The sequence below is a fragment of the Suricata suricatta genome, chromosome 1, assembly GCF_006229205.1.
Source record: "Suricata suricatta isolate VVHF042 chromosome 1, meerkat_22Aug2017_6uvM2_HiC, whole genome shotgun sequence".
NCBI lineage: Eukaryota > Metazoa > Chordata > Mammalia > Carnivora > Herpestidae > Suricata > Suricata suricatta.
The window spans coordinates 41,221,972-41,249,692 of record NC_043700.1 but is presented as its reverse complement, the minus strand read 5'-3'; the positions used below and the strand labels follow the sequence as shown (position 1 = coordinate 41,249,692).

Sequence of the window (27,721 nt, the reverse complement as noted above, 5' to 3'; positions counted from 1 at the left end):
AAAGAGATGAGCAGGTGGGCGAAACTCTCACCTCCAAGTCTCCTCACCTTCCAGAGCTAGATCAATCCACAAAGTTGTCTGCCACCCTCCACCCTCCCCTAGACAAGCCCCAAGGCCACCTCCTGGCCAGCCCCGCCCCCAACCCCCCACCCTGAGCCCCGCAGGGACTCAGGGACCTGCTGAGCCTGAGCTGGCTTGGAGAGTGCAGGGGTAGCTCCCAGTAACTGGCAGAGTCCAGGGCTGGAATCAAACAGAAGGGATGTCAAAACTGGAAGGGGTCTTAACAGATTCTTCATCTGATCCAGCCTCCTCACTCACTGATGAGGCCCAGCGAGGGTCTCACAGCCAGTCAGTGGCACAACTCAGACAAGGTGCCAGGAGCCCAGACTCCCAGTCCAGTGCTCATCATTGTCTGAGCATGCCCCAGACTGTCCCATATCTCTGCTTTGCCCAGGCTGATGCTCCTGACATTTCCATCTTCCATATTTGTTCCATTTCGGGGCCTGATTTAAACTCTGCTTCCTCTGTGGAAATCCCTGAATCTACTGCTGGGACTGGTGCTGGCTCTGGCTCTATGCTCTGCAGGCCTTTGACCTCACCCACATCTCCACGAGCTCCTAGCTCCTAGGTGGAGTACTAAAGGCTACTTCCTCCTGCCCTCAGTCCTGGGATGACAGGTAAGAGCAGATGCATGAAGGAGATACCTCTGGCTTGAGGTTCTGGGGTGGATGGGTGAGCTGGGGATGGAATGAAATGAGGCAGATGTGGGGAACCCTATCTAGTGCTGTCTGGACTCCAGGCCTCTGAGCCTGAGTGCCTGCTTCCTATCAATGGGGAAGGGCCCTGTTGTCAGTGGGCAGCCCCCCAGCCAGGCCTGGGTCTCCATGGTAACAGATGCCAGCAGTCAAGCTTGGCCTTGGGGCTTAGCCAGAGGCTGGTGCCAGGGGCCTCTGGGGCATGGCTGGGTAGCCTGTTTCATGGTGTGACATCTGCTCCTTGTTCCTTCCCATTGTGCACCTGCAGGCCTGCCTTTCTGACTCAGCTTGCTCCTTTATCCCCATGGGAAGGCCATTGCTGGGCTCCAAGAGGGGAGGCAGCATGGAGAGTTTCATGGATTTTATCCCCGTTCCCTGGCCCTGGCCTCCACAACTTATGCAAGTCCCTTCTGTTCTCTGCTCTCAGCTTCCTAATTTGTAAAAACGAAATGGTTATTATCAATGCTGTCAAAACTGCCACCATGAGTATCAACTGAGATGGATACGCCATGAAAAGTATCAAGTGCCACAAGAATGGAAACAAGGGGCATAGACCCTCTTATATGGTCCAGACTCAGTTTACCTAAACTTTGACTCCCTTGACTAGAGGAGAGAGAGGGAGAATGGTAGGGTTCATTAACATTTATGGGGGGAGGTGGAAGGAGGTGATAAAGGAAGTGAGAAGTAGCCTGGGCTGGTTGGTTAATCCCCACCCCCTAGTGCCAAGTTCAACACCCCCCCAACTGAGGCGTCTCACACCTGCTCCTTCTAACAGCCCAGCTGGTGCAGACACAGAGCCCACCTGCAGACCTGCCACTTGTCACCGCCTGCCACGACCCTAGCCCACATTTTTCCTGTTGAAAAGCAGAAGGGCTGGGGCTGGGGCTGGAGCAGGGCAAAAGGCAAATGGACCCTTACAGTTTGGAGTGCCTACCATCCTTGCTGTTTGATCCCCGCTGCCTGCCAGCATATGGACATCAAATCAGGAACAGCTTAGCTATTGTGTGCCCTTACATGCAGAGCTATGGCTGAGCCAGGCTGCTGGGGCACTTGCCTGGGTGAGGTAAAGGGAGGAAGTACCTGTGTGAATCTGTGCTTTGCAATAACTGGTTAGGGGCTGCCCCTCCCTAGGGTGCGGGTTACACCATGGACCTCATTCTTAACTATTTTCAGTTTATGAGACTTCATAGGGCTCTGGCTGCTGTGCTGTCTGTCTGTCCCGGTCATTCCAGAGTGGTTCAAGACAAGAGCTGTGGGGCCAGGCTACCTGGTAGTGAACCCTGGCTCCTCCACTAGCTCTGTGCCCTTGGGGGCAAGTTGTTTTGCTGCTCTATGCCTCGTTTTCCAGGTCCAAGAAATGGGGCTTTACAGAGTGAGTCCCGGAAGGCACTCAGTGCCTAGCTCCCAGCGTGTTTTACTGGAATCCTACCAACCCTCTTTCCGCTTGCTCTGCCTGAGGTGCATTGCATTGCTTGTTTCCTGCTCTGGGAGTGTCCTTCTGCCAGCTACTCATGGAGCCTGCTGCCCTCTTGTCAGTCTTCTTTGAGGGACTTTCATCTCCTAATAGGCTAATTCCAGGCTGGAAAGGTGCTGTCTCACTTCTCAAAGCACTTGACAGTAACTGAAATTTTGTTGTTGGCTTTTGTGTTTCCACTAGTCTATAGGTGTCTTGAAGGTGAGGAATTTGTCTTGTCTACCCTGGGTCACTGTGGCATGAGGCCATGGTAAATGGTTGCTGTCTACCTGGAGCCCAATGTGAACCCATGTCCCTTGTCGCTCTCTGGGTGACCTGAACCCAGTGGCTCATTCTCATTTGCTTGAGGGTGGGCCAGTGCCCATGTTCGTCTCCTGGGGTGTGGAAAGCAAGCAGCAAGAATACTAGCCTACCCTCCTCAGTCTTTTCAGGCATTAAGAGAAATTGAAGCTGAACAGAACACGCAAGCCTGGTTGCTGACCTTCCTGTGCAGGCATTCAAAGACCTCCAACCTTCTGGGACCTGTGGCTAGGGATCCTGGAGAGAAGCCAGGGCCATCTCCCCATTGGGCTCCTTTAGGTTTGGCCAGAAAAGTGCAGGGGAGTGCAGGGGAAGGCCAGGGAAAAGCACAGCGGAGGGCCTGCAAGTATAACCCCCAGGGGGACACCATCTGTGTGTCACAGTGTGTGAGCCAGGCTCCAAGTGGCTGTGCAGGCCTGGGAGAGGGCAGGAGGCCAGAGCCACGCAATGGGCCATTCATCCCCTTGCCAATCCCCAGTTGCCTCACCGTAACAATTTGTTGAGCTCTATTCCATGGCTCTAAGAATTGCCCTGGCGGAACCCTAGCATGAGAATTCAAAGTGTTTACCTGTCCACCTGTTATAAGAGGCCCTCAACAGCTTCTGCAAGGCCTGCCTCATCTGCCCTGCCTGGGAGGGCTTCCTTGAAGGTCCAGGTCTCTGGGCTCCTCCTGCCTAACACAGATCTTCACACAAACGAACAGAAGCTCACCCTGAACAGGAGGCAAGCCTGGGGGTTCAACACTAGCATGGAGCCTCTAAGGTTCCAATAGATGTTCTGTCTGTGCATTTGACAATGAACACAGGTGATTAGGGCCAGGAGACAAGATCCCTGGGCTAGTCTGACAGGGGCCAACGCCCTTCCTGGAAAACCAGCTAGAAGGGAGCATGGACACAGGAAGACCCACAGTGGCTGGAGCTTGCTCTCTCAGGCCAAGGGCACAAAGTTGAAGCTGCGCAAAGGGTTGAGACCCTTGGTTCTTTTTATCCTAAAGCTGGTGGGAATGAATGGGAGTCTGAGGAAATGAGAGGGAGATAAAAGAGCAGAACAGAACCCAGATGGCTGGCTGGGGCACCTCAGCCTCAGTCCAGGTGGCGGGCAGGCCGTCAGGTCGGGGTGTGCTGGCACATGGCCGCCCTCTGCCGGGCACAAGGGCTTGCTGCAGCCAGCAAGAAGGACAGGCCCACAGGCAAAAGATCCAGGCAAAGCAAACTTTATTGGGGCCCTAAGGCCAGGATTCTTCCCTCCAGGTCCTGCTGAAACTCAATAGCTGGAGTGTGGTCGCCTTGTGTTGGTTCCCAACAGCTCCATCACATTCAGACTCAGATGGAGAGAGGCTGGGTGGAGGGAACACGGGGTCGCAGCACACCCCGAGGAAAGCCACTCTGCATGCTGCTCTAGCTGGCTCTCCCTCAGTCACAACAGCAGGATACTCCTGGCTCCTCATTTCTTGGATCCCGGCTTTTTAGGCTTGAGTATGAGTTTGGCCTATGGAGAGAAGGGAGGGCACCAGTGTCCCACACCCTCCCTCTCCTCCTGGGAGGACCAGCCCCTTCTCCTGGTACTCACCTTTTTCACAGGACTCTTGTCTTTAAGTCTGGGTCTGGAATAGGGTGGGGTGAGGCCCAGAAAGCAGATGAGGGTGGGAAAGAGAGAGAGCTCAGCAGGATACCAGTAGCCCAGACCCTCCTAGTGCTCTCACTGGAAAGCAGGGCCCTGGCCACTTCCAGGAAAGCAAGGGGCTGTGATCTGGAGAGCTGGGAGGCTCTCCACCTGTCCCCTGCTGGGACCACTTGGATTCTCTCTTATTTTACCAAGAAGTGTTTTCTTCTTAGGCTTCCATCTGCTTTCTTTTATTTATCACAAATAGGTCTTTTTCATTATAAAAGTAATGTATAACTACATTGCACAAAATATAGCAAATAGAGATTAAATTACTTATTTTCTTTACCTTCCACCGGTATTAACATTTTGGCATCTTTCCTTGCAGAACTTTTTGCCTTTTCTTCTAAAAACATGTAAAATACCAGGATTTAAGGTCCTGTTCTTTTTAATTCTATAAACACTTTCCAGGATGCTATATTATTCATAGGCATTTTTTCACATTCCACTGGGAAAATGTGACCCAGCTTAATCTATTATATTGGTAGATACTTAGAATGCTTCCATTGTTCACACTACTTGAATAATGCAGTGATAGTTTCTTAGTGCATATGATTTTACCTATATTTTGGATGGGATTTTTGGAAAGGGGCTGCCATGAGTGGAATGAGATCAGAAGATAAGAATACTTTGATGCCTGTGTGCTCATACACATGCACACACTTCAGATTCTTTCTAGCCCTACAGGCCTCTCAGCTCTAAGATTTTGGCCACGTTAACAGATGGAAAGAGTTACCTCACTGCCTCCTCTTCTTTTTCCACCTTTTTTTTCTGGAAAGCAAACACAAGCAGTATGGGGACAGTTCGGGCAGGGTCCAGGGCCAGAACAGACTCCTGCTGAGCACCTGGTGGGACCCCAGGCCTCTGCACACTCAGGCAATCAATTCAGGAGGCCTGGCCCAGGTTTCTGAGGAGCCTCTGTGGGGGGTGTCCTTTCTCTCACCTTGGCAACACCAGTCTGTTTCTGGGATGCTAGCCTCTTGACTTGTTTAACAGGGGTCTCCTCCTCTACGGACACATCAACATCAACATCGTCATCATCGTCGTCATCATCGTCATCGCTGTTGTCTTCCTCTTCTTCCTCCTCCTCCAGATCCTCCTCCTCCTCTTCCTCCCCCCAGGATAGGTCTGAGGTGTCTGTGAGGGTACGGAAAAGGAGCAGGGCCGCTGAGCTCCAGGTCTCTGCCTAGCTCCTGTTCCATGATTGGTCTTGTTCTCATAGCTGCCCTGGGGAAGCCAGCACCTTCTGCCTCCTAGAGCCCCTTTCTGGCCAAGTGGAGGCTCAGGGGGTGGGGTGGGGGGGTGAGGGGTCTGGAACCCGAGAAAGCTGGAATGGCAGAGGAGGGCAGGGAGGAAACAGAAGCAGCAGCTAAGGAATTTAGACCTCACCCTAAGGGAAGTGGAGCCTGTTTTTGGGTACCAGCACCCTGATACAGAGGCACAACTGGGGAGAGGGGGACATTAAGAAAGTCAACAGCATAGTGATTTGCTAGAGTCCATATCGCTCCTCTGGCTATGTACTTCACGGCACCTAACATTTTACATGTGGGCTAGTACTACCTGTCATGCAGCCTACTTCTCCCTGAGGACCCCATTTACTCTTCACAGCAGCTCTTTGAAGATGAAGCCAAGTCTACCCCCACCCTCGTGTAAAAGGCAAGAGGACTGCGGCCCACAGAGGACATGGCAGAGAGGTAAGGAGAACTTCCAGTCCAGGCTGCTGGAAGTCACGGCACTTTGGAGGTTTTCTCTAATAATTCAAGAACAATACCTGTTCTGTCCTTCGCAATCTGCGAGGCACTGTAGTCAGACCCTCCTCAGGTCCAAGCTCTGACTTACCATAACATTCCTGGCCACTGAGGAACACAGGTCCAGAGCCAGCCCGGAGCTGGAAAGTGACTGGAGGAGAAAGCTCCAATCCCATCATGACCTGCAGAGGGAGGGATGTAGGGGCGGGAGCAGAGAAGATGGGCTCACTCAGGCCTTGCACCTGCCCGGGGGCTGGTCTCCAGCAGAAATGTTCAGAATTTATTCCCCAGACCCCAACTACACACATTCCACAGGTTCTCTGGACGTCACTGTGTTATCAAGCCCTTGGCCCTTCCTGTTAAGGTGGATTCAAATGGAAAAGACTGTGAATCTGATAATCACAGACATGCTTCTAAGCTGAGGGGCAGCCGTTAGAGAAGTCTGATAGCTACAGATTAAATTGTGTCCCCCAGATTTTTTTAACAAATTTTTTTGGCTGCCTGGGTGGCGCAGTTGGTTGGGTGGCTAACTTCAGCACAGGTCATGATCTCACAGTCCATGGGTTCGAGCCCCACATCAGGCTCTGGGCTGACAACTCAGAGCCTGGAGCCTGCTTCAGATTCTGTGTCTTCCTCTCTCTCTGCCCCTCCCCTGCTCACTGTCTGTCTCTCTCCCTCTCGAAGACATTAAAAAGAAATTTAAAAAAATTTTTAAGTTTATTTTTGAGAAAGAGAGACAGAGATAGAGCATGAGTTGGGGAGGGGCAGAGAGAGATGGAAACACAGATTCTAAAGCAGGTTCTAGGCTCTGAGCTGTCAGCACAAAGCTGATGCAGGGCTCAAACCTACAAGCCGTGAGATCATGACCTGAGCCGAAGTCACATGCTTGACTGAGCCATCAGGCACCCCTGTGTCCCCCAAATTCTTATGTGAGACCCTGGATAGTATCTGGAGATGAGGCCTTTGGGAGGTAATTAAGGTTAGATGAGGTCATGAGAGCTGGCTCCTCATGATGGGACTGGTGCCCTTGTAAAGAAGACCAGAAAGTTCTGTCTCTGGTCTCTGTCTCTCTGCCGTGTGAGAACACAGAGAGCAGGTGGCCATCTGCAAGCTAGGAAGATGGTCCCTACCCAAATCCAACCACTCTGGTCCCAGAGTTTTAGCCTCCAGAACTGTGACAAGATAGATGTGCGTTAAGTCCCTCACTCTGCGGTACTTTATTGTGGTGGCTGTAATCAAATGAGAAAACCAGGTGCAAAGTTGTATATACGGTACTTCTTTTGTCCTACACGTGTGGAGACACATACGAATAAAGTTAGGGAGCCTGGGTGGCTCAGTTGGATAAGCATCCAGCTTCTGCTCAGGCTACAATCCTGCCGTTCATGAGTTTGAGCCCCACATCTGGCTCTGTGCTAATAGCCTGCTTCAGATTCTGTCTCCTCCTCTCTCTGCCCCTCCCCGGCTGGCACTCTGTCTCTCTCTCTCTACCAAAAATAAATAAACATTAAAAATAAAAGGTTAGAATTCTATTAAGTGCGAACCATAATTTTCAGTGGACACTACAGTTTTTCTTTATACTTCTCCAAACTCTCCAAATTTTCTATTGTATCAATGATGATACTCATATTTATTGACTTCCTACATGTACCATGCCCGATGCTAAACATTTTACCTGCTTTCCTCTTTTAAGCCCTCACAACATGCCCATGATGGAGGGCTTAAAAAGGCTGTTCCTTTACAGAGGAAGGAACAGAGGCTTAGGGAGATTAATTTAGAGTTTCTGGCTCAGACAGGAAGGAGATAAGGGAAAGCTGAAACTCTGTAGCCACCAACGTCTATAAATGCTGAATAAAATGTATTCCAGTGTTTTTATGCCTGGGTGAACAGCAGGACAGAAGGAAGAGGCCCCCGTGCCCCAGAAAGGAAGGCAGCATGCACAAGCACCGGCACTGTAGCCACTGAAGGGAAAATGTACCCGAAAACAGCCCCGGCCTTGGGTTTGAACATGCACTCACGGACAGGAGACAGGGCCTGAGCTCAGAGAGGAGCGCCGTCACAGGGCATGCTGAGTGGGGGCCAGGGTCCTCCACTGGTGTACCTTAGGAAGAAGCCCCAGGGTCTGGGGTGAGGACAGGGGACTGAAGAATCCCAAACTCACCCACCAGGAGCTACCCTCCATTGAAGGAAGGGAATAGGGAAATGTACGTGGGATAAAAGAAGTCTCCTGTGAGAACCTAAAAACCGATGGCTGTACCTACCACTCACAACAAGCCTGAATTCACCTGGGCACTGCCAAGCCAACAGACCCATATAAGCTCCCAGGCTGGTAACGCTTGCGGCCAACAGCAGGCACAAGAGCAAAATGACTCCCTTTGGGGTGCTGTCCATTTTCCTCACACGGAATTCTCTCAGAGAAAATAGCAAAACCCAGAAGACGCCTTACTGTGTAAAATGACAAAGCGTACAAGTAGGCACGCTTCTGCTAGAGTGAGCGGGAGGAAATGAGATGACTGTAGATGGGTATAGCCAAGAGCTGGAGAGAAAAGAACAACTGTCTAGCTGTTACAACATTAGGGTGATGCAAGTCAAATGAACATAGAAGTAGGAATCAGAACCATAAGAATAAGGTATTATGAGAAATAACAAGAACCAAATGCAGCTTCTAAAGTGAACTAATGGCTAAAAGCAGAATACACCAGCAAGGATAGTAAACTGGAACCATGCTGCGAAGAAACGACCTAGTACATAACATAGAGACACAGATGAACAAAGTACGAAGGAGGGGGCTGAGAGATACAGAGGACAGGATGAGATCCAACACGCATCTAACCACAGTAAGGGACTAGAAACAACACAGTCGATGTGCAAAATGATAGCCAAGAGCTTCTAGAAACAGCCAGAGACACAGATCCTCATGTCTGGGAAACCTAAGTCCTGAATAGATAAATAAAAGTAAATGCACATCTGATCATCCCATACTGAAATGGTATATAGTAAAAACAGAGAGTTTATCTTAAACCAGACAGGAAAGACAGATTTCCAAAAAAGGAACAATAGCCAGACAAACTGAAGGTTTCAACAGCAACATCAGAAACCAGAAGAAATGGGGCGCCTGGGTAGCTCAGTCGGTTAAGCATCTGACTTGGGCTCAGGTCATCTCCTGGTTCGTGGGTTTGAGCCCCGCGTCAGGTTCTGTGCTGACAGCTAGCTTATAGCCTGGAGCCTGCTTCAGATTCTGTGTCTCCCGCTCTCTCTCTGACCCTCCCCTGCTCGTGCTGTCTCTGTCTCACAAAAAAAAAAAAAAAAAAAAAAGAAACTAGAAGAATAGAAGTGCATCCCAGTGTTTTGAGGGAAACGACTCTCTGTATAGAATTATACATAAACTGTCATGAAGGAATGAGGGTAAAATAAAGATATTTCCAGTCAGAGCCCAAGTAAGTGCACTACTCCCAGACCTATTAAAAGAGGTCTCAAAAAGATGACAATCGAATTGAGAAGGAAGAAGTGGATAGAAGCAGCAGTGGTGAGCAAGCAACTTGGTCAGCAAAGACAAACCCAAGTAAGCATTAGTGGAAAATGAAACAGCACTAGAAGGGCTCATACTGAGTGGGTTTACAACAAGCTGAAGCTAAAACACTACATGATAATAACATGTTGGTTAAGAAGCGGGTACTCCGAAAAGTTCCCTGGATTGTCTGAAGGAGAGTAATAAAGCATTGATTTTAGACTGGTCATGCATGATTGTTAAAAAATTAAGAATGATGACTAAAAAGTAGAGTGAGATTCTATAGCTTTCAAACTGTAGAAAGGAAAAGGGGGAAAGAAACCTTAATCTAATAAAAGACAGAAAAAAAAGAAAGAAGAAAAAAGGAAAAAGTAATGAACATAGAAGCACAAAGTACATGTTACAAATAAACCCTAGTATGATAGCATCACAATAAACATAAACAGATATTGGTTAGATAGATGAAAACAAAGTTTAGCTAACTTACTGCTGATAAGATATATGCCTAAAACAAAAGCACACAGAAATGTCGAAGGAAAGATGTGGAGACATATTTACCAGATGTGGCAGAGACTTCTCGTTGCTTATCCAATATCCATTTTTCCTTTTTCTCATAATATCAGTGCCCTGATATTACTCAAATACTGTACTCGCCATATTCCCCACTTTTCCTGTGCAGTCAGCTGTGACCGCGTGACTAATTTCTGGACCATTGAGTTGTAAGCAGAATTTAGTGGGTGGTGCTTGTATGAAGACTCCTTAAGAGGTAGACAGAGAAGTGAGAAAAGCCCCTTTTGTCTCTGTTTCTTTTTGTCTATCACCCTAAATGTGGAAGTGCTGGAGCTGCAGCAGCCTTCTTGCACTGTAAGGTGATCTTGCGGATGAAAGCTTTGAGCCAAGGATAAGAGAAAGAGAAAGAGAAGATTTGGTCTTTGGTGATCTCACCTGCCCTGGATTTCTTCAATCCCAGACAGAAATGAGTCTCAAATGTGTCTGAGTCCCTGTAGTTGGTCTCTGTTACCACAAGCATTTCTAATTAAAACAAAAATGAAGCTAGTTGTACCATCTGGTGAGTGATGTTGATAATGGGGAGGCTGTGTATGTGTAGGTGCAGGTGGTATATGGGAAGTCTCTGCAGGTACCTTCCTCTCGATTTTCCTGTAGACCTAAAACTGCTCTGAAAAAACAAAGTCCTTAAAAATGAAGCTAGTTGTATTTGGTAGGATAAGGTTTGGTAACAAGCAGCAATTAACAGTGGCTTACACAAGATAGAAACTTGTTTGTTCATCATGTAAACCAAATCCAGAAATGAGCAGCCAGCTGTGGGTATACCGCCCCTCGATCACCAGGGATCCAGGCTCTCTGTACTGTGTTGCTCCACCATCCTTAGTACACGGCCTCCACCTTCTGGCCCAGGATGGCTGCTCACATTCTAGCCATCACATCCATACTGCAGGCAGCAAGGAGGAAGGGATAAAAATGGTCACTTGATCTCCTTTTAAGAATGCTTTACCAGAACTTCATGGCCATGCCTGACTTCTCAGTAGTCTGTGGCCAGCTAAAAGTCATGAATTCCATTACTAAAGAATAAATGAAAATGGACATTGAGAGAAAATTGGAGAACAAACTAACAGATGATGTAAACTTTAATTCAATAAGCATGTTAGGGATAAAAGAGATCATCACATAATGCTAACTGGTTTACCAGGAAGATAATTCTGTAAATTATATGCCCCAACAACATGGTCTAAACATCCATAAAACTATAGTTGCAGTATCAAGACTGTGTGGAATCGGAGGGAGAGACACAAAGATCAAGGAAACAGAAGATCTAGGAATAGAGCCACACAAATATGTGAAACTGATTATTGATGAAGGTACAAAATCAGCTAAGGGAGGAAGGACAGCTTGTTCAACAAATAGTGCTGGAGTACTGGCAAAGAAATGAGTCTTGACCGAAACCCACAGCTTACACAGCAATTAACTCTCAATAGATCATGGACTTAAACGTAAACCATAAAACCACAAGGCATTTGGACAAGAACAAAACAGAACATAGAAAATCTTTGTGATCTGGGACTAGGCAAAGAGTTCTTCGACTTAGCATCAAAAGTCATGAAAGGAAAACTGATAAAATGGATCTCATCAAGATTAAAATGTTTTGTTCCATAGAGGTTCACTGGAAAAAGATAAAAAGACAAGTTATAGACTGGGGTTCAAAATATGTACAAACTCTAGGCTTGACAAAGGATGAGTGTCTAGAATATAAAAGAATTAGCAAACCACAATGGTAATGAAATAATCCAAGTAAAAAATGGGCAAAAGACATGAACAGACATTTTACTGAATATACAGATGGCAAACAGACACATGAAAGATGTTCAACGTCATTAGCTATTAGGGAAATGCAATTTAAAAGCACCATGAGATACCAACTACGCATATTTTAGATTGGCTGTGAAAAAGAAATAGTGACAATATTAAATGTTGGCGAGGATGCAGATAAAGTCAATCACTCATGCATTGCTGTAGTGGTACAGCTGCTTTTGAAAACAGTTTGGCAAATTAATAAAGTAAGCATGAAACCACTATATGACCCAGCAATTTTACTCCTAGGAATTGACCCTAAAGAAATGAAAAGTTATGCTGACATAATTTTTTTACATAAATGTTCATAGCAGCTTTATTCAGAGTAGCCCCAGAGTGGAATCAGCTCAGTTATTCCACAGATGAGTGGTTGAACTGTGATGAAGATATGCCATGGAATCCTACTCAGCAATAAGGAGAACATCACAACAATTTGGATAAAACTTCAGGGAATTAGGCTGAGAAAAAAAACCACCAGTTCCAAAAAAGTTACATATGTATGAAACTATAAAACTACTTCTAGGACAAAATTGTAGAAAATAGAGGACAGGTGGACAGGTTGGTGGTTGCCAAGGGTTAGTGATAGACCAAGAGGCAGAAGGGAGGTGGGTGTGGTTACAGAAGGACAACATGAGGGATCCCTGGGCTGTGGTGCCATATATGAACTTAGGTGATGAAATTGTATAGAACAAGATTGCTGGGTTGTATCAATGTCAATAGCCTTATTTCAATGTTACATTATAGTTTTTGCAAAATGTTACCTTTGGCAAAAACTGGGCAAAATCTCTCTGTATTATTTCTTTTAGCCCTATGTGAATCTATAATTATCTTTAAACTTTAAAAAATATGGGGTGCCCAGGTGGCTCAGTGTCCAAGTTCAGCTCGAGTATTGATCTCACAGTTTGTGAGTTCGAGCCCTGTGTCGGGCTCTGTGCTGACAGCTCAGAGCCTGAAGCTTGCTTCAAATTCTTTATTTTCCTTTCTCTCTGCCCTTCCTCTGCTCATACTGCTTCTCTCAAAAATAAACACTAAAAAAAAAATTTCAATTAAAAAATAAACATATATAAAGCAAACAATTTTAAAAGGAATCCACTGAAAATCCAGTCATAATAGGAAATTTAAAAACATTTATTTTGGTAACTGATAGATCAGGGAGACAAAATATATATAGGTTTGAACACAATTAATAAGCCTGTAATTGGATTTCTCAGTGGAGATGAGAGAAGCAGGGAGCAGAAAAAAATATTTGCGGAAATAATGGATAAAAGTTTCCAAATTTGCTTAAAACAATGAACCTGCAGATTTAAGAACTTCAATGAACCTCAAGGCTTTTTAAATATTGCTCAAAACCAGTGGTAAGGATAAAATCTCAATGCAGGCAGAGGGAAAAAAGACATTACACAGAGGAATGAAGACATGGATACTACTAGATTTTCCAAATTATACAAGCCAGACAACAACAAAGCAATGGTTTTAAGTGTTGAAATGAAAAAAAAAATCAACCTAGAGTTTTACACAAAGGAATGAAGAGTATCAGAAATGGCAAACATAAAACATTTTATTCTAATTTCTAATCTCTTTAAAATATAGGCTGTTTAGGGGTGCCTGGCTGGTTCAGTCAAAGGACTGTGAGACTCTTGATCTTGGGGTCATGAGTTAAGTCCTGTGTAGAGATCACTAAAATAAAAACTTAAACATATAACATATAGACTGTTTAAAGCAAAATAATAATGTAGCATGGGATTTACAGCATATTTAGAAACAAAAGTTATTACAACAACGGCACAAAGGATGGGAAGGGAAAATGAAGTCTACTGTAGTAAGAGTCTCCTATCATTCATGAAGTAGTATAATATTATTTGAATAAAGACTACTATAATTTTTTTTAAGTTTATGTATTTATTTTGAGAAAGGGAGAGACACAGAGAGAGGGAGAGAGAGAATACCATGTAGGCTCCACACTGCTGTCATGGAGCCCAACACAGGGTTGAACTCAGGAACTGTGAGATCATGACCTGAGTGGAAATCATGAGTTGGATGCTCAACTGAGCCACCCAGGTGCCCCCAGTCTGTTGCAATTTAAAGATACTCTAGAGTAACAACTAAAAATGTGACAAAGATGAGGTATAGCTAAGAAGCCAATAGAGGATTTGAAAACATAATCATAAAAAACATTTAGTTAACCCAAAAGAAGGCCAGAAAGAGAAAGGAACACAGATGGGACAAATAGAAAAACCAATAGCAAGACAATAAATTAAAATCCAACTTTGTTGATAACTATATTAAATATATATGATCCAAATACTGTAATTAAAAGTCAGAGATGATCAGATTAGCTAAATAAGGAAGACTCAACTATCTAAAGAGAACCTACTTTATATATATATAAATGCAGAAATTAAACGTAAAATGATAAAATAAAAAAAGGAAAGTATACCACCCAAACACTAATAAAAAACGAGCTAGATAGGCTATATTAATCAGGCTAAGTAGACTTCAGAATGTTCAGAGAGAGGGACATTTCATAATAATAAAGGAATCAATTAATCAAGAAGATATAGCAATCCTAAAAGTATATCTGCCTAATAAAATAACTTCAAAATACATAAAGTAAAACTGATAACTAAAATGAGAAATAGGCAAAACCATAATTATTATTGAAGTTTTCAACATTCCTTGCTCAGTAATAGATCAAGTAGACAGAAAATGAGTAAGGATATAGAATATTCCAATAAAACTATCAACCACCTTGATAAAACTGACATTAATAAAGCAATACATCAAACTACAGAACATACATTCTTTAAGTGTTAAGAAAATACTCACCAAGTTAGACCATATAGGCCATGAAACAAGTCACAACATAATTTGGGTTGAAATTATATAGAGCATTTTCTCAGACCACAATGAGATCATTAAACTAGAAATCAATGAAAGAATCTTGGGAAATTCCTATTTGGAAATTTAAAAACACACATATTTCTAAATACCCTAGGGACTAAAGAAGAAGACTATAAAACAATTTGAACAGAATGAAAATGGAAATTGTACTTATTAGCATTTGTGGGATGAAGTCAGAAAGGTGCTTAGAAGGAAATCATAGCATAAGATGGTTGTATCAGAAAAAGAACAGGGGCGCCTAGATGGCTCAGTTGGTTAAGTGTCCGACTTCAGGTCAGGTCATGAGCTCACAATTTTTGAGTTGGAGCCTGGTGTCAGGCTCTGTGCTGATGGCTCAGAGCCTGAAGCCTGCTTTGGATTCTATGTCTCTTTTTCTCTCTGCCCCTCCCTCACTTGTGCTCTGTCTTTCTCTCTCAAAAGTAAATGTTAAAAAAAAAAAAAGAAAGAAAGAAAGAAAAGAAAAAGAAAGAATAAAGGTAAAAAGAAAAGTCAATAATGTGGGGTGACTGGGGAGGCTCAGTTGGTTAAGCATCTGACTTTGGTTCAGGTCATGATCTCGCAGTTTGTGAGTTCAAGCCCCACATCTGGCTTTGTTGGGCTCTGTGCTGATGGCTCAGAGCCTGGAGCCTGCTTCAGATTCTGTGTCTCCCTCTCTTTCTGCTCCTCTCCCACCTCATGCTCTCTATCACTCTCTCTCTCAAAAATAAACAATGTTTAAAAAATTAATAAGGTAAGATTCTGCCTTATAAAACTAGAAAAAGAGAAAATTAAACCAAACAGAAAAAAGGAAATAGAGACTAGAGTTCAAAAAAATACAACAGTGGGTAACCAATAGAGAGAAGTTGAGACCAAAAACTGGTTCTTGAAAAAGATGGATAGGGGCGCCTGGGTGGCTCAGTTGGTTGGGCATCTGACTTCAGCTTAAGTCATGATCTCACGGTTTGTGGGTTTGAACCCCGTGTCGGGCTCTGGGCTGACAGCTAGCTCAGAGCCTAGAGCCTGTCTTTGGATTCTGTGTCTTCCTCTCTCTCTGACCCTCCCCTGCTCACACACTCTCTCTCTCAAAAACAAATAAAATACATTTAAAAATTTTTAAAAAGAAAAAAATGGATAAAAATATTAAACCTCTAACCAGACTGCACAAAGAAAAGGGGAAGAAGACAGAAATTACCAATATCAGAAATAAGAGAGCAGAGTTTACTACAGATTTTACAGAAGAGGAAGAAAGGGAATATTATGGACAACTCTATGCCAATGAATTTGATGTGGACAAAATGAAAAAACTCCTTGAAAGACATAAGCAAAGTTCTCTTAAGAAAAACAACCCAAATTGTCCTAAATCTGTTAAAGAAATTTAACTTGCAGTTAACCAGATTGCTTCTCATGAGTTCTACCAAAACATTTAACAAAAAAATACCAAATTTAGATGAATGGTTTCAGCAAACAGAAGAGAATAATTTCTTTCTCATTTTATGAGGCCAGCATGACCCTAATACTAAAGCTAGACAAAAACATGACAAGAAAACTACAGTCCAATGTTGCTCATAAATACAGACACAAATATTTTTTAAAAAGATTTTATTTTAAGTAATCCCTATGCCCATTGTGGGACTCAAACTCACAACCCTGAGGTTAAAAGCCATATGCTCCCTTGACTGAGCCAGCCAGGCACCCCAAAACAAATATCCATAATAAAATACTAGCAAATGGAATCCAGCAGTATATAAATATGATAATATATCATGATCAAGTGGGGTTTGTCCCAAGAATGTACAGTGGGTTTAAAATTTGAGTGGGTGCCTAGCTGGGTCAGTTGGTAGAGCATGAGATTCTTAATCTTAGGGTCATGAGTGCAAGCTCCACTTTAAGTGTGGAGCCTACCTAAAATAAAAAAGAAAAAATTAACAAAAATAAAATTTGAAAAGGATAAATGTAATTTGCCATATAATAAAGGAGAAAGAAAAATGCTCAATAGATTCAGAAAGAATTCTTGGACAAAATTCAATAACCATTCATGATAAAATATCTCAACAAATTAGAACCAGAAGGGAGGGATGCCTGGGTGGCTCAGTCGGTTGAATGTCTTGACTTCAGCTCAGGTCATGATCTCACAGTTTGTGAGTTTGAGCTCCACATCAGGCTCTGTGTTGACAGCTCAGAGCCTGGAGCCTGCTTCAGATTCTGTGTCTCCCTCTCTCTCAGTTCCTCCCCTACTCATGCTCTGTCTCTCTTAAACACAAATAAAACATTAAAAAAAAAAAAAAAAGAACCAGAAGGGAACACTGTCATCCTCATATAGGACATCTACACAAAATTCCTACATGTGTCTTAATGGTAGAAGAGAAAAAGGCAAGGACAGACCTGCTGTCACCACTTTTATCTGACATTATACTTGAGGTCCTAGTCAGTGAAGGAAGACAAGAAAAAGAAATGCAAGAAGTTGAAGTGACTTTATTCACAGATGACATGAATAAATCCATAGGAATCTGAATAAATCCATAAGGAATTAACAAAAGGTGCTAGATTTCTATGCAAGTTTCGCAAGGTCAAATAACAAAAAAACAATTACATAACTATATATTGCTACTGAACAATGATAAAATGGGATTTTAAAATGCCATTTGCATACTTTATACTATACACAAAAATGATCTCAAAATGGATCATGGACTTAACTATAAGAGCTAAAACTTTAAACTATAAAACCCCTAGAAGAAAACATTGGAGCAAATTTTCGTGACCTTAGATTAGGTGACAGTTTCTTAGATTCAATACTAGAAGCACAAGCAACAAGATGAACCATACGCAAATCACACTACATCAAAATTCAAAATTTTATGCTGCAAATGATATCATCGAGAAAGTGAGAAGACAGCTCAGAAAATGGGAGAAAATATTTGCAACTCATCTGATAAGGGGCTTGTATGCAGAGTATATAAAGCCCTCATACAATTTAAAGTAAGAAGACCAATATTAAAATATCAAACTCAAATGCAATTTAAAAAAATGAAGCCCTGAATAGACAATTCTCCAAGAAAGATATACAAATGACCAATAAACAAATGAAGAGAGACACAAAATCATTAGCCATTAGGTAAAGCAAACTAAAACCACATTGAACTGCCAGTTCATAACCACTAAAATAACAAATTAAAACTACAGACAATAGCAAGTATTGCAAGGATGTGGGAAAAGTGGAATCCTTATATACTGTTGGTGGGATCATAAAATGGGGTGACTATGTTGGAAAATGGCAGTTCCTCAAAATGTCATATACATAAAGCTACAATATGACCTAGCAGTTGCACTCCCAGAGATATGCTCGAGAGCAATGAAAACATATGTTCACACAAAGGTTTGTATATGAATGTTCATAACATTTATAATACCCAAAAGGTAAGCATAAAACAAGTGTCCATCAACTGCTGAATGGATGATTTTATATATATCCATACAGTGTGTATTATTTGGCAATAAAAATAAAGTAGTGTTATATGCTACAACATGGATGAACCTTAAAAACATTATGCTATGTGGGGCACCTGCGTGGATCAGTCAATTAAGCATCCGACTTTGGCTCAGGTCATGATCTCGTGGTCTGTGAGTTTAAGCCCCGTGTTGGGCTCTGTGCTGACAGCTCAGAGTCTGGAGCCTGCTTCGAATTCTGTGTCTTCCTCTCTCTGCCCTCCCCCTGTTCATGCTCTGCGCCTCTCTCTGCCTGCCTCTCTCTCCTTAAAAAAAAAAAAAAAAAAAAAAAAAAAATTATGCTATGTGAAAAAAGTAGTCACAAAAGACCACACATTTTGAGATTCCATTTATATGAACTGTCCAGAATTGGCGAACATAGAGAGGCAGAAAATAGATGAACAGTTGTCTAGTGCTGCGGGTGAGTGTGGGAAATGGGGAGTGACTGCTAGTAGGAATGGAGTTACTTTTGGGGATAAGGAGAATGCTCTATACTTAGACTGTGATGGTCATACAACTCTTAAGTTACTAAAACCCATCTGATTGTACATTATAATAGGTAAAGCTTATGGCATGTGAATTATCTTTCAATAAATATGTTAATACCCTTTTCAATAGCACCTAAAATCATGCAGTATGTTGGGGTAGATCTTACAAAGTTCCAGTTCCCTGAAAACTACAAAATATTAGTAGGAAAAGTTAAAAATGTACATTAGAGGAAAAAGTGAAAGACTTAAATACAGAAATATATGCTTAATTATTAATGACTAAAAATTGTTAAATGCCAATTCCCTCCAAAGTAGTCTATAGATTCAATACGATCTCAGTCACAATCCCAACAGACTGATTTTTAAAGAAAGCCTATTTTGAGATCTATATGGAAATGCTCAGGACCTAGAATTGCCAACACAATTTTAGAAAAGAAAAAAAAGCTGGAAGACTCACACTAATTTTAAGACTAACCATAAAACTATAATAATCAAATCAGTCTGTCATGAGAGTAAACATAAAAATACAAATCAATGAAACAAAATACAGAAATACATGCATACATACACAGGCAACTGATTTTTGGCACAATGTCAACATAATTGTGTAGTGAAAGGATAGGCTTAAAAAAAAAAAAAAGGAAAGTAGTGCTAGAGCACTAGTTTTCAGCTTGGGGGAAAAATGTTTCTCTTAAACCACTTACTTTATACCACACAAAAATTATCTGGAAATGGAGGAACACAGACTTAAATATAAGAGCTTAAACAACAGCACTTCTAGAAGAAAACTTAGAAAAAGACATTTGCAACCTTAGTTCAGGGAATGATTTCTCAGGACACCAAAAAAAAAAAGAAAGAAAAAAAAAAGAAAAAGAACCGTAAGAGAGAAAAAAAAGCCAAATTGGACCTTATAAAAGTTAAAAACTTGTGTTCTTTGAAGAAATTAGTATGAATGAAAAGGCAAGTCATGTACTAGCAGAAAATATTTGAAATATTTTTGATAAGACTTGTATCCAGAATATCTAAAGAACTTCTACAACTCAATAAAAATAACTTGATTTAAAAATGGGCAAAACATCTAAACAGGCATTTTACAAAAGAAGATATCAAATGACCAGACAAGATGATCAATATCACTAATCATCAAAGAAATATAAATAATAACCACAATGAGATGCCACTATACATATGGCTAAATTTATGAATGGCTAAAATTAAGATTGACAATGCAAAGTGTTGGTGAGGATGTGGAACAACTGGTAGGAATGCAAAAATGGTGTAGTAATTTGGAAAATAGTTTTGCAGTGGTGTGTAAGATTTAACATATGCAAGAGGATGGGAGGGGGGAAATAAAATTTAACATATGCTTACTAATGATCCTGCAGTCTTACTCCTATGTATTTACACAAGAGGAATGAAAATATATGTGCATACAAACACACTCAAATTTCAAGGCAGCTTTATTCATAGTATAAAACTAGAAACTACCCAGGGCACCTGGGTGGCTTAGATGGTTGAGCGTCTGACTTCAATGTGGGTCATGATCTCATAGTTTGTGAGTTTGAGCTCTGACAGCCCTGCTGTCAGCGCAGAGCCTGCTTGGGATCCTCTGTCCCCCTCTTTCTCTGCCCCTTCGCTGCTCACACTCTTTCTCAAAAATGAAAAAATAAACAAAAACTAGAAACTATCCAAATGTCTGTTATCTAGTGAATGAATAAATAAATCTTGACATATGTATGTATTTGTAAAAGAGAATGTTACTCAGATATAAAAAAGGAGCACAGTACTGTTTTACCAACAACATGGAGAAATCTCAAAAGCGTTATGCTAAGTGAAAAGAGCCAGGTACTAGAGACTATGTATTGCATGAGTCCCTTTAAAATGAAATCCTAGACAAACAGAAGATAGTGAAAGTAGATAAGTGGTTGCCCGAAGCAGTGATACGTGGAAAGGACTGATGGCAAACAGGCATGAGGAGATATTTGGGGGGCAAAGAAGATTTTCTCTACCTTGACTGAAGTGGTAGTTACAAAATTATATACATTTGTCAAATGCATCAAGTGGTATACTTAACACTGATAGATTTTATTATATATAAATTATATCTCAATAAAGCTGATATAAAAATTGACTCAAAGAAATGGAAACATCTAGACCTAAAACTTAAATGACAACAGTTTGAAATCAAACCAGTCTAGGGGCTCCTGGGTGGCTCAGTCGGTTAGCGCCCGACTTCAGCTCAGGTCATGGTCTCACGGTTCGTGGGGTTGAGCCCTGATTGAGCCCAACCAGCTGAACCACCTAGGCGCTCTGGGAAAGACTTCTTCAATGAGATGACATAGTAAAAAGGGCTGAAGTGAGAGGCAAGTGAATTCCTAGCATGGGGAATGCAAGACTCCCAGAAGGGGGTATGTTTGGAATTTTTAAGGTACAATCAAAAAAGCCAGTGTGGTTTGACCAGGATTAGGGAGAGGAGAGTAGCAAAGGGTGAGATTAAGAGAGGTTTCTAAAGACACATCTGTGCCTACCAGATGTGCCACACTTAATGGAGAAACATTAGAAGCATTTCTTTAAAAATACATACACACACATATACACATATACACACACACACACACACACACACACACACACATACATACACATATATCAAGAAAGGAACAAGGACATCTACCATTACAATCTTCCCCAATACTACACTGGCGGTCCTAGACAGTGTGGTAGAATAAAAAAAAGACACAAAAACTGCCATTAACAGTGATGATTTGCATAGAGAACTCAAGATAAATTATTAGAGATAAGAGAATTTCTGGATACACAATCAATTTGGAAGTCATCAACAGTGTCCTGTTACTAGTATCAAAAGGTTTAAAATAGCGATTTTGAAGAGACGTTACTTGCCCAAGCTAGTAAAGGGTGAGCTAGATGGAAACGGGGCTCTCTGGCTCCTAAGTCCAAGGCTCTCAGTCATGCCCCCTGGCATTCCACCTTTGTGTCTGTCGACGCCCACCCAGGGTGTGAGTGCCCGGGGCGGGCAGCCTCCCTCAGCCTGCGGGGAAAGGCTCACCATGGGGAGCACCGAGGCCTGAAGAGAGGCGATGGTGATGGGCTTGGTCTTCTTGTCTTCCTGGCTGGCTGGGTGCAGGATTTCCACGAGGTTCATCTCTTCTTTGGCTTTCTCCCCCAAGCAAATCTGAGAGCGGTTGAAGACAGGCCACCTCACCGCCGGAGGGAAGCCCGTTCCACCTGCAGGGACCCGAGAGACCCACCTGCTCCCCCGCAGCAGTCCACGTACGTCCCGGCTGCAACCCTACCACCCCCTCCTGGGGGCCGGGGCACCCACCGTACTGAGCAACAGCTTACAGTCCTGCTTCCCTTCCTTCTGGGGTTTGACGGTCCAAGTCCGCTTGTCCTGGTTTAGTTCACAGCCTGCGGAAGGAGCGGGGCGAGAGGGCCGGGCCGGCTCAGGGAGGTTCCCAGTTTCTCCTCTGCCGCCGTCCCCCCGCCGGGCCCCCCACTCACCCCAGAGCACGGCTGTGGGCGCCTTCTCGGCGCTGCTCGTGCGGCTGCGGTTCATGACTCTGGGCGCCGGAGCCCGGGTCCCGGCGGCTGCGAGGAAGGGGCGCTCGCGGTGAGACGAGGCCCAGTTCCCCCCTACCGCCCGCATCCCGGCCACCAGTCCGGATTCCGAGCCCCTGCCGGGCGCGGCTGCCCAGCCCAGCGGCCCGCAGCCAGCGGTGCGGGGTCCCCGACGCTCAGGTCGCCCGGGCTGGAAAGGTGCTGGGCGCCGTCGCGGTACCGGCCGTACTTCGACTGGGGCCAGACCCGCTCGCCAGCCCGCCTCCGCCTCCGGGGCTCTGCGCGCTGGGCGCTTCGGGCTCCCCCACTCCGGCCTCCTCGCAGCCCCACCTGAGGGCCGCCGCCGGCTACAGGCTGTTAGGAGGCCCGGGAAGGGGCAGCAGGGGGCCGGCCGCTCCGTCTTAAAGGAGAGGCCCTTCTTTCCCCGTTCCGCTCCCCCATTCGTTGCTCTCCGTGCCTCGGCGCACCTGGAGGGCTCGTTAAGGCACCCGGTCAGGTCCCGGCGCCACGGTTTCCGGTCGTGGGGGGCTGGATAGGGGGCCAAGGTGATTTGCATTTCTAAAGGGTTTCCAGGTGAAGTTGCCGGTGCGGGTCCGGGACCGCGCTGTGAGCATAACCTTCATGGCCACTGGAGATTCACCAAAGCCTACTGCGTGACCGCCTAGCTTAGACTTGCTTTGCCACCCAGTGGAAGCAGCATTAAGGCTTCTTCTGCCCGACGCGTTCCTTTTTTCGGACCTGCCTCGGTGCGGGCCTTTTCCAAAGGCCAGGAGGGCCAGTCTTCCAGGGTTATGGGTCCCAGAGAAGAGCCCTGTTTCCAGAAGGGTAATTTCTCCCACGGACAGGAAGGGGAGAGGATGAGTTGGGACACCAGAGGTTACCAGCTGTGGCAGCTGGTAAGGAATATAGCATGGGACACAGTGAGTGACTTTACCAGGGCCGGTCATCTAACAGCAGTTCACAGGGCACGGTGGGCGGGGGTGGGGGTGGGGGTGGGGTGGAGAGGAGGTTGCCTTTCAGCCGGCCACATCCCCCTCTGTCCTGCTCTGCTCCTGTGACATCTCTGGAAGTAAAAAATAACCAGGGATATCTCTCTTTGAATTCCTTTTCCTTCCTTTCTCCCCCCACCCCTTTCAAAAAATGAAGTATAGTTGATCTCATTGCATCTTTATCCTTCCCTTCCATTCTGGAAACTTCTCACCTATACATAAAGTTCAAGGCTTTTCAACAAAAACAGTAAAGTAATTCAATAAGGAGAGGATAGTCTTTTCCAAAAATGGTGCTAGAGGAACTGGATATATATCGCGGGAACCTTGATTGGAGCTTCTGCTGTGCAGAAATCAGCTTTTAGTTTTTCCTTTTTAACATGTCAACTTTATTGAGACATATACAAAAATGCACTCCCTTAAAGTGTATAATCTGATGAATTTTGACAAACGTATATACCTGGGTAGCCACCACCACAGTCCAGTTATAATATCCATCATTCTCCCAAATTTTCTTTTTTCCCTTTGCAGTCCATATCCTCACATTAATGCCTAATTGCTTTCTGACACTGTGGATCATTTTGTAACTTGTTTCTGTTTATTGTTGAGTAGTATTCCCCAATTTGTGTACTCAGGTACCTGCCGGTCAGTTTTCTGTGTCAATGTGTCTAGGCTATTATACCTACTGTTCAGTCAAACACTAGTGGTGTGACTGTGAAGGCATTCTGTAGAGGTGACGGACACCTATAATCAGCTGTCTTTGTATAAAGATTACTCTCAGGAATGTGGGTAGGAGGTTTTCCTGAAAAAGTTCTGCCTGTGGATTGCAGCATCAGCTCCTACCAAAGAACTTCCAGTTTGCTTTTCCTGATGACTTGCCCTGTGGATTTCGGACTTGTAGCTAACCCCCATAACTGCATTAGCGAATTCCTTGTGATATGTCCCTGACCATTATACTCGTTGATGGATATTTGGATAGTTTTCAGTTTTAGACATATATTATAAATAAAAAAATACCACGACCATTAGAGAGCAAGTCTTTGCATGGAAATATGGTTTAGTTCTTGTTTGATAAACACCTAGGAGTGGAACTGCTGGATCATTTTGTAAGTATGTATTAAACTGTGTGAAACTGTGGGGCACCTGGGTGGCTCAGTCAGTTGAGCATCTGACTTGGGCTCAGGTCATGATCTCAGTTTGTGGGTTCAGGCCCTGTGTCAGGCCCTGTGCTCACAGTTCAGAGCCTGGAACCTGTTTCAGATTCTGCCTCCTTCACTCTGCTCCTCCCCAGCTCATGCTCTGTCTCTAAAAAATAAATAAACATTAAAAAAAAAAACCCCTCTGTAATGCCAGATGTTTAAAAAAAGGCTTAAAAAAATAATTTAACTATGGGAAACTGTAAACTACTTTCCAAAGTTCTGTACCGTGTTGCATCTCTACCAGCAATGTATGAGATTCCAGTTGTCATAGATCTTTACCAACGCTTGGCATTGTCAGTCTGATTAATTTTAGTCATTCTAGTGGATGTATATAGTGGCATCTTCTGTGTTTATTTGTTTTTGTTTGATGACAAGTGATGCTGAGTATCTTTTCAAGTGTTTACCGGTCACTGATGTGTCTTATTTTGCAAAATACCAGTTTTAATACTTCATCCATTTTTAAACTGGGCTATTTTGATTATTCTTACTGAACTGTAGAGATTGTTTATATATTTTGAATACCTGTGTTATGTCATGTATATGTACCACAAAGATTTTTTTACTCTTGCTTGTAGTTTGTCTTTTATTTTTTAAAATGGTGTCTTTTGGGTTTTTTGTTTAAAAAAATTTTTTTTTAACATTTATTATTTTTGATAGACAGAGAGACAGATCATGAGCAGGGGAGGGGCAGAGAGAGAGGGACAACACGGAATCAAAAGAAGGCTCCAGGCTCTGAGCTTGTCAGCACAGAGCCCGACGTGGGGCTCAAACCCACGAACTGTGACAGAGATCATGACCCGAGCTGAAGCTGGACGCTCAACTGACTGAGCCACCTAGGTGCTTCTAAAATGGTCTTTTGAAGAGCAGAAAGTTTTAACTTTGACAAAGTTCATTGGCTCATGGCTTTGGTCTTGGAAGAAATCTTGCTTCACCCAAGGTTGTAAAGTTTTCTCCTAAGTTTTCTTCTAGAAATCTTGTACTTTGAGCTTTTACATCGGAGATTGATTTGAAGTTAATTTTTTGTATGTGGTGTTAGCTAAGGGTCAGGTTCATTTCTTTTCCCTCACAAGTGGATCCCCACTCAGCTCATCTAGCAATATTTTTGGAAAAGCCTATCCTTTCTCTATTGAAATACCATGGCATGCTTGTTGAAAATCATTTAAACATGTACATGTTGGTCTTTTTCTAGACTTTATTCTGTTCCATTGATCTGCCATAGTGCCAACACTACAGTCTTGATTACTGTAGCATTATAGCAAATCTTGAAATCAGGTAGTTGAGCTCTCCAAATCTGTTCTTCTATTTCAGAAATGTTTTGGCTATTCTAGATGCTTTGTATTTTCACAAAAATTTTATTTTACTTTTAATTAGAGAGAGAGAGAGAGAGAGAGAGAGAGAGAGAGAGAGAGAGAGAGAATGAGAATGAAAATGAATTCCAAGCAGGCTCCACGCTCAGTGCAGAACCTGAAGTGGGACTCAATCCCATAACCCTGGGATCATAACCTGAGCTGAAGAAATCAAGAGTTGGACACTCTACTGAGCCACCTGGGTGCCTGGATTTTCATATAAATTTTAGGATTAGCTTTCCATTTTTGAAAAAAAAGCTTTCTGGGATTTTTATTGGGATTCCATTGAATGCATAGTTCAATTTGGGGAGAAAGGGCATCACAATTTTGAGTCATCCAACACATAAACGTGTTATGATCTCTCCATTTGTTTAAAGATTTTCCTCTACAATGTTGTACAGATTTTAGTGTATATATACTTGTTATGTATCTTGTTAAATTTATTCCTGTTTCATGTATTTCATGTATTTGCTATAGCAAATAGTATATATCTTTTATTTTAAAGTTTTATTTATTTTGAGAGAGAGAGGGAGAGAACAGGGGAGGAGCAGAGAGAGAGAGAGAGAGAGAGAGAGAGAGAGAGAGAGAGAGAGAGAGAGAATCCCAAGCAGAGTCTGAGTTGCCAGTGCAGAGCCCAATTTGGGGGTGAATTTATGAACCTGAAATCATGACCTGAGCCAAAATCAAGTTGGATGCTTAACCAACTGAGCCACCAGGTGCCCCTAATAGTTTTAGTATATAGAAATACAGTTGGTTTTTGTATACTGACCTTGTATTCTGTGATTTTGCTAAATTCACTTATTCCAGTAGCTTTCTGAACCCCAAATCATGACATTTGTGAATAGTGTTTCACTTCTTCCTTTTTTTACTGTGCACTATTAATTCATTAATTACGTGCTGATGTGCTCTGGTTAAGACCTGAAGTACAATGTTAAATAAAAGTGGTAAGAGTGGGTACCCTTTCCTTGTTCTTGATTTTAGGGGAAACATTTACTCTTTCACCATCACATCCTATTGGTAGATGTCTTTTAATAGGTAAAGGATGTTTCCTTCTATTCCTTTTTATCATGAGTACTGAATTTTGTCATGTGCATTTTCTTTATCTGCTGAGATGATCAACTTTTTGTCTTTCATTTTGTTGATACAGTGAATTATACTTATTGGTTTTCTGAATTTAAAAAATATTTTTAGAATATTTTTTGAGAGAGAAAGGGGGGGAGAGGGAGAGAGAAAGAGAGAGGGAGGGAGGGAGAGAGAGAGAGAGAGAGGGAAAGCACACGAGTGGGGAAGAGGGAAAGAGAAACAATCTCAAGCGGGCTCCATGATCAGCACAGAACCTGACATAGGGCTTGATCCCATGACCCCAAGATAAAGACCTGAGCTGAGATCCAGTATTTGATTCAGATGCCCCAGGTTTTCTTAATGTTTTAAACCAATCTTGCATTTCTAGGATCAAACCCACTTGGTCATGTATTATCCTTTTCATGTATTCTTGGATTAAGTTTGCTTGTATTAAAAACTTTTTTTGGGGTGCCTGGGTGGCTCAGTCGGTTGGGCTTCTGACTTTGGCTCAGGTCAGATCTTACATTTGTGGGTTCAAGCCCCGCGTCAGGCTCTGTGCTGACAGCTAGCTCAGAGCCTGGAGCCTGCTTCGGGTTCTGTGTCTCCTTCTCTCTCTGCCCCTCACCCTCTCATGCTCTGTCTCTCTCTGTATCAAAAATAAATAAAACATTAAAGAAAAAAGTTAAAAAAACCTTTTTTTGCATTTACAAAGGGTTTTGGTATCAGGGAGATGTTTGTTTCATAAAACGACTGGAAAGTGTTCCCTCTTCTGGTTTCTTATGTTTTATGCAAAAGCATGGACGTCTCCTTGGATCAGAGTTCCATTCAGGCTCACCAGGAGCTCTGCACTCATCCCTACATTGTCTCATGCTTCCTCTGCCTTG

General features: G+C 43.3%; 1 protein-coding gene and 1 long non-coding RNA gene across 7 annotated transcripts; one reads left to right on the top strand and one right to left on the bottom strand.

Moving 5' to 3' along the window:
- Positions 1-600: 600 nt before the first annotated feature.
- On the top strand, positions 601-21,950 carry LOC115289718. Its single transcript, XR_003907774.1, has 3 exons — positions 601-677; positions 5,800-5,885; positions 21,854-21,950. It is a non-coding gene; the product is annotated as an uncharacterized LOC115289718 (long non-coding RNA).
- NPM2 (nucleophosmin/nucleoplasmin 2) lies at positions 3,726-22,805 on the bottom strand. 6 transcript variants are annotated; one of them, XM_029937097.1, is made up of 9 exons: positions 22,712-22,805; positions 22,188-22,274; positions 22,009-22,094; positions 21,733-21,858; positions 6,031-6,121; positions 5,135-5,328; positions 4,928-4,962; positions 4,099-4,132; positions 3,726-4,017 (listed from the first exon to the last, which is right to left on the bottom strand). In XM_029937097.1, exons 2-9 carry the CDS (start codon positions 22,240-22,242, stop codon positions 3,973-3,975), a joined length of 666 nt encoding a protein of 221 aa, XP_029792957.1. In that variant the 5' UTR covers positions 22,243-22,274; positions 22,712-22,805; the 3' UTR covers positions 3,726-3,972. The 6 variants fall into 6 exon arrangements, with proteins under 6 accessions (XP_029792957.1, XP_029792967.1, XP_029792960.1 ...); XM_029937107.1 differs by lacking the exon at positions 22,712-22,805 and adding an exon at positions 22,575-22,658; XM_029937100.1 differs by lacking the exon at positions 22,712-22,805 and adding an exon at positions 22,474-22,550.
- Positions 22,806-27,721: the final 4,916 nt, after the last annotated feature.

Coding starts and splice junctions, on each gene's coding strand:
- NPM2 (XM_029937083.1), bottom strand. CDS start 22,332: ATGCGGGCGGTAGGGGGGAACTGGGCCTCGTCTCACCGCGAGCGCCCC. Junction 21,859..22,008: donor GTAAGCTGTTGCTCAGTACG/GTGGGTGCCCCG, acceptor AACCGCTCTCAG/ATTTGCTTGGGGGAGAAAGC. Junction 4,018..4,098: donor ACAAGAGTCCTGTGAAAAAG/GTGAGTACCAGG, acceptor TTCTCTCCATAG/GCCAAACTCATACTCAAGCC.